At 47.2% G+C, this 6,729-nt stretch overlaps 1 protein-coding gene across 1 annotated transcript; it reads left to right on the top strand.

The window, feature by feature from the left end:
- The first annotated feature begins 913 nt into the window (after positions 1-913).
- UCHL1 (ubiquitin C-terminal hydrolase L1) lies at positions 914-5,788 on the top strand. Its single transcript, XM_058024245.1, has 9 exons — positions 914-1,054; positions 1,160-1,171; positions 1,675-1,803; positions 2,639-2,789; positions 4,019-4,104; positions 4,180-4,227; positions 4,602-4,671; positions 5,002-5,060; positions 5,362-5,788. Exons 1-9 carry the CDS (start codon positions 1,022-1,024, stop codon positions 5,446-5,448), a joined length of 675 nt encoding a protein of 224 aa, XP_057880228.1. The 5' UTR covers positions 914-1,021; the 3' UTR covers positions 5,449-5,788.
- Positions 5,789-6,729: the final 941 nt, after the last annotated feature.

The following is a 6,729-nucleotide window of genomic DNA, read 5'->3' as shown; positions in this document are numbered from 1 at the left end:
TGCAATAGATCTAAAGTTAATTTAAATGTGCTTGAAATTAAGCAAGCACTTAGAAATTTTGCTGTGCTGTGCTGGGGCCCAAATCGTTCTGAAACACAGTGAAAAACCAAAGGAAGAAAGTCATCAAAACGAAACAGACTGCAGACATTCAGCTGACTCTTTTGTTCAGTATTTGCATTGTTTGAAAGACAACTGTGAAGCATCTCGCTTATCCACAAGGCTGTTTACCAGTAAAATCTGAAAAGCTGTTGGGAGTCCACGTGATTTCTAGTATTTTGAGCAGGTTGGTTTTGTTTCCTTGTTCAGACATGTTCTAGTGCAAAGACATTGTGCACAGAAACTGTCAGGTCATGAATAAAAGATAAAAAGCCCGCTATTTTTTAACCAGCTTCACTGGACTGGTTCAGGGGTTGGTCCAAACGCAGAGATACAATCAGCACACAGGAGACTTTCATGTCACATTAATGATACTGGAAATTTAAAAATAAGTGTTTAATGATTTTGTTGAATACCAAAACCATTGTATACTTTTCGCAACATACACAGAACAGGGGCTGATGCTTAGGAGCGGCTCAGCACACAAATGTAGACATGGGCTTTGGGGATGCACGGAGCCAGGGGTTGGGCTGATGGCGGAGGAGAAGCCTGTTGCCCAGGGTGATGCCAGCCGCTTGCCCACGCTGCCAGCCGGCTTCCAGCACTTTCTCCACGCCAACGTCGGGGGCCCGGGGTCTCCCCGGCCGCACCCCGCTCCGGCGGAGGCGCCGTGACCGGGCCCCTCAGCCCCGGCCGGGCTCCCCCGGCCCCTCCGGCCCCTCCGGCCCCCCCGCCTCGGCCCTGCCCGCTCCTCCCTCTCCCCCCGCCGCCGCGCCGAGTGGGCCAGCCCGCCCCTATATAAGAGCCGGGTGGGCGGCTCCGCGCCCCAGCGTCGCCAGCGGCTCGGCAGCGGAACTGCCGCGGGGGACATCGTCGTGCGTGGGGCACAGCCTGTCTTCTTCCCGGCTCCCGCCGCCCTGCAGCCATGGCCTGGCAGCCCATGGAGATCAACCCCGAGGTGCGCCAGGGGCGGCGGGGACAGGGCTGGGGCTGCGGGGCGGGTGGTGGCACGCCGTCTCTCACCCGCACTCACGCTTTCTCCCCACCCCGCATTGTCTTCCAGATGCTGAACAAAGTGAGTTGCCGCCGCCGGAGGAGCGCCGCGGGCGGGAGGGCGCCGGACCTTCCCCCTCCATCCCTCGGCATCGCGCCCTGCAGGGGAGCGCCAGCCGCGGTGGCGGTACCGCTGCGCGGGGCGCGGCCGCACCTGCGGAGCGGCGCCTCCCTCCGTCCCTCGGCATCTCGTCCCCGTCCCCGTCCCTCGGCATCCCGCCCCGCCTGTGCACGGAGCGGCGCCTGTCTCCGTCCCTCGGCATCCCGCCCCGCCGTGGTGCTGAGCGGCGCCTCCCTCCGTCCCCCGGCATCCCGCCCTACGGGGCACGGAGCGGCTCCGCCGGCGGGGCGCGGCCGCACCTGCGGAGCGGCGCGGGGCGGTGCGGCCCGGGGCCGGCAGGCGGCGCGGCGGGCCCGCGCGTTGTGCTGTGTCACCGGGCGCGGCGGGGCTGGGGCTGGGGCGGGCGCGCCCCGCGGGGACGGGCGTGGCGCGGCCGGGCCACCCGCTCTCTGTGCCCCGTGCAGGTGCTGTCCCGCCTCGGGGTGGGTCCGGGCTGGCGCTTCGTGGACGTGCTGGGCTTCGAGGATGAGGCGCTGCGCGCCGTGCCGACCCCGGCGTGCGCGCTGCTGCTGCTGTTCCCGCTGACGGAGCAGGTGCGTGTCCCCTCCCCGCAGGGCAGCGCTGGCCGCCGCCTGGAGTGCGGCTGCCATCGCCCAAGCATCAGAGGGCTGGGCGTGGATGGGGCTTGGCACTGGCACGGGGTTGTGCTTGGTCCCCGCCTCCGAATAGCCTCGGCTGAGCTGGGAAACCAAACAAGGGCTCTCATTCCATCACAGTGTTTCTGTGAGATTTTGCTTTGTATATCAGACTGAGGGGAAAAAAAACATGCGTGATCTTGACTGTGAGGGGTAGCAATTCCATTACTGTGCTGAATCATTTGATCTGGAGAGGCCTACATTACTTCTTTAATATAATCAATTGGTTTGATGCTAAGGAAGTGAATGAGATGAAATCAAATTCAGTTAATGGGTTCTTAAAAAGAAGGATTATAACTTGCCAATAGCAATGGATTTTGCAGTCTATACATTGTTCTGATGGGGAGGGGCTCATGAAGGCAATTCTAAAAGGCCTATTGTAGAGACATGCTGAGTAGCCTTGTTCAGTGGACTGAAGCAACAGAGAGAGGATAGAAAAGAGCCTATCCATTATATTATTTCCCACCAAGCTATTTCCAGTGTATGGCACAGATGGAGAAGCTACAAACAGTGCCTTTGGATATGACTGAATCATGCAGGTAGTCAGTCCATTAAGTGTTGGCCTGAATCCAGTTTAGGCATATGGTGCTTTACTGGTGCCACAAAGATGACTTTCTGAATAAATCTCTGTCCAGTTCTGATACTGATTCTCCTGCACAACAACTTATTTTTCCAGTACACTATACAAGGATAGGGCTGTGATGAAATGCCTAAACTAGTTATGTGTTTACAGCATGAAAACTTCAGGAAGCAACAGACTGAGAAAATAAAGGACCAGGAGATCAGTTCTAAAGTGTATTTCCTGAAGCAGACCGTCAGTAACTCCTGTGGGACAATTGGTCTGATACATGCAGTTGCTAATAACAAAGACAAATTGAAACTTGGTGAGTATGAATGTTCCGAAGTGCTTGAATTTCTATTTTTTTGACAGCAGATTGAATGGGGATGGACTATTGGGAGACAGCTTTCTTTCAGGCAAGCCAGGTTAAGGCATCCTGTAATGTTTCAGTTGGTTAGTGGGTCTTCCAGCTCTTGGAGAGGGGCATGTGGAGTGCCTGAAACACAGAAGGGAATGTGCTTCAACTCCTGCCTGCTAGCTGCAGAGGTATTGTCCTAGTAAGCAATGCAAGAGGGAAAGGGCACTTAGCAGCACTGACCAGAGTCTGTCTGTAATTAGGAACTGCTGTGTTCAGAAGCAGTTATTGACATTAAACTTGATGGCAATAGATGAGATGGAGTTCTTCATGTTGCTTATGTCTAATGTAAATCGATGTGCTCAGAGTAGCCTGTAAATCAGTCTAAAACATTTGTATTTTTCTTTTTGCTGGACAAGTTGTATAGATAAGGGTTTGTAAGGAGATTTTTTCCTACTGAGGTAATAGTTTGGATGGTTTTTTTACTATAGAAAAATATTTTTTTGCTGTTCAGAGATCTGCAAATTACAACTACCATTATTCTAAGAGAACTCGGATGCATTCTGTGCTGTGGGATTCCTTTTTATACAAAGGAAAACATATGAAAGTCATAGTGAACATTTAAACATAGTTTTTCTTTATTCTTCAAAAGGATTCACTGGAATAACACTCTTGATGAGTGAAGCAATGATGCAGCATATCTTTTATGTGCTAGACCTCAGTGTATCTTGGTACTGCACTAATTTATATTCTGGCAAACCAAAGTTAGCAACTGCTGTCTTCATTTAAAGGCAGTGAGACAATTTTGTCTACCCATATTCTGTTAGTTATGTATCCTTACAGCTGGTACCTTTCTTGAATTTCTTCGAAACAGGGCTGAACATTTCTGCCAGATGTGCAGTGGGGAAATCAGAAAAGCTAAATCCCATTTGAAAATTATTTTTCTAAATGAGCATCCAGAGTTAACTGAAGCACTCTTCCCTGAAACGATTCTGGTTGTTTGTGTAGATTGTTACTAATAACTTCTGTGTTAATAGCTGACTTTGAGTGGTAGTTATAATGTGCTTATATTGGAGATAGTTACAGGCTGAATGCAATGACCTTAGTTAGTGCAAAAAGCATTGATTTCTGTGGGCTGCATCTACACCATGACTGAGGTTTTACCTATACTGAATGAAATGTTTGATCATCTTGTGCAGAGGAGGGGTCTGCCCTGAAGAAGTTTCTTGATGAAACAGCTGATTTGTCTCCTGAAGAAAGAGCTAAGCATTTGGCAAATAATAAGGTATATGAACTATACAAACTACTGACAGTTATCAGCACTTAAAGATGTAGTAACCTGTACCTGCTTTCTCTTAAGGCTATACAAGAAGTCCACAACTCTGTTGCGCAAGAAGGACAATGTCGGGTAAGATGTGAATGTGTAAAATCTTGGGAAAATGTTTAATGAAGGTGGCAGAGCAACACTTACTTTTTGTCTGTCAGAAAGCTGTTATAGTTCATGGGGAAAGAGAAATAAGTTACTCATGGGTGAATACTTGTTTGGGATTTCTTCCTCAAACATGGATTGAAAATGTGGATCAAGGCCCAGTTGTAAAATAAAATTTTACATTAGGATTTCTGGTGCTTGACCTTGTGGAAGTCTTGCCACAGACCTCTCCCACTGAACTTAAGTTTTCAGTCCTTTGCTTTCTTGCTGAAGTTTCCTCTGTTCTGTAGTCACAAATTGGGTTTGCAGTACTAGCTTCAAACTAACAGTTATGTCTGATGGTGTTTCCTAAGGTTGAGGACAACAGTGTGAACTTCCATTTCATCCTTTTTGTCAACGTGGATGGACACCTGTATGAATTGGGTAAGGCCTATGAACTGTTTGGACTGGGCTTATACCACGCTGCACAGCAGTGTTGGGGGCTCAAACAAGGTATTTTGTGCTAATTAAGCTGTTTGCTGAGGCCCTCAGAGCCAAAACACAATTTGTATCTTCATCTGAAGATTTTACCTGATGGTGGGTTACACTGAAGGCCGAAAGCATATTGTCACTGGTGTAGCTGAGAACACTGTTTCCATCTCACTCAGACTAGTGACAACTTGTTTTGACTTCCCCAGAGTCATCATGTGTGTACTTGTTTGGGTCAGTTCTTGTATGCTCAGTTCTGCTAATTCAGAAGTTTTTCTTCCACAGATGGCCGTATGCCATTTCCTGTAAACCATGGCACAAGCTCGGATGACTTGCTGTTGAAGGTAAGCCTTCTCCCTTGCTGCTTGTTTCCCTGAAAATAAGGCTTATAAAAAGCCTTATAAAGAAGTGAGAATTCTGCATGTGGTGTATAGTGGCTGTACCTACTTGCTGTACAAGTCTTAGCTTAAATCTGCTAAGTTTATGAGTACTGAAGGTATTGTCCTAAGAGCTAGATACCTGTTCAGTGTATTTATTAGCTGGTGCTATAAGATTATGTAACTTAGTTGGTGGAACTACAAAGGCTTGTTCTCTGCAGGAAATGTATTTGGTTAGTCTAAGCAGCTGTATTTTTTCATCCCCAAGGATTCTGCTAAGATCTGCAGACAATTTACAGAACGTGAAAAAGGAGAAGTTCGTTTTTCTGCTGTGGCTTTCTGCAAGTCTGCCTAAGACTCTGAAGAGATGCAAGGAAAGCAGTTTAATAGCACACCAGTAAATGCAGTTTAAACTCCAGTGCTTCAGTACTTGTTAAACACAGCTGTTCTGGTAACTTAAATTATTTCCACCTTTTGCTATACACAGAAGCAACATCAGCTGAGCTTATGCTAAAGGATGAGCTCAAGTTTTAATGTGAACGGTTTGGACACATCAGATATCTTTAGACTCTTTTTTCACATGTTAAGTAGAAAATGCTTAACAGGGCTTGTTTGATCTGTGTTATGTTATTTGAGTTGTTGGTTGATATTTCCTTGTCCTTAATGAGAATAAAATGTTCTGCTGGAAGACTAAATGGACTGAAGTGCTGACTAATTTTCTCCAAAAGGCGTTGTGCAGCATCCTCCTTCTTTTCAAAAGGCCCTCAAAGCTCTCCTCTGAGCAAAAGGTTAAGTTAACCTCAGGGTAGCAGGGCAATTGCTTTTTCTAGTGTCTTGGGGGCTTTCAAGGATGGAGAGACACTGGTCTGTGTAACATGTTGCAGTGCTGCATGCTGCACTACCCCTCCAGTAAGGCATTCATAATGTCCAGTCTGAAACTCATAAGCTGCAATCTGCCACTCTGAATACATTTAGCTTGGAGGGGTAAGGTGTGATAAATTACCATTCAAATGTCACCTTAATGTGGTCTGTATTAGTGCTACAAGAATACCCACTGAGTTGGTTGGTGTTGTTTCCTTATAGGAGACAGTATTAGAACAGCTATTTTCCCTCCCTGTAGCTAAACTAAACCTGCTGGCTGAGGCAGAAACAATCGTGGTTAGGCCATGTGTGCTTACTAACTTGTGATTCTTTTATAAGACCTTTTAAGAGGCTGTACTTATCTGTCCCATCCAAAATGACCTAAAAAGGAGAAACCCACACTGCATAAATTTCTAATAGCAGGTTGAAATTTTGGATTCAAGCAAAAGAGATTAAATCTATCTATAATACATGTTATTTGGCATGAGCCATGACCTGTGGAAACTATTTTTATCTGAGTCTAGTTGCTGTTTGCTGGTCTTGCAGTTCCCTGCTGATACTTCAGGTAGCTGTAGGCAGGGATAAAACACCCTTAAACTTGGGTCTTTATTCTAATGTAGTCCCAGTCTTTCCCTGGCAACCATTTTATACAGTGCTGGGTAACACACTTGTAGATGGTCACAGGGTAAATCAAGCTTTTATTAAAGCTCTGTGTGGGCTGATGTTGTTTTGTATTGGGCCTTGTTACTGCTCATGTAATTGCCTGATAGCTGAA

This window comes from Melospiza georgiana, chromosome 5 (genome assembly GCF_028018845.1).
Source record: "Melospiza georgiana isolate bMelGeo1 chromosome 5, bMelGeo1.pri, whole genome shotgun sequence".
Taxonomy (NCBI): domain Eukaryota; kingdom Metazoa; phylum Chordata; class Aves; order Passeriformes; family Passerellidae; genus Melospiza; species Melospiza georgiana.
Note: the sequence above shows the minus strand (reverse complement) of the source record. Positions and strands in the feature narration are given on the sequence as shown.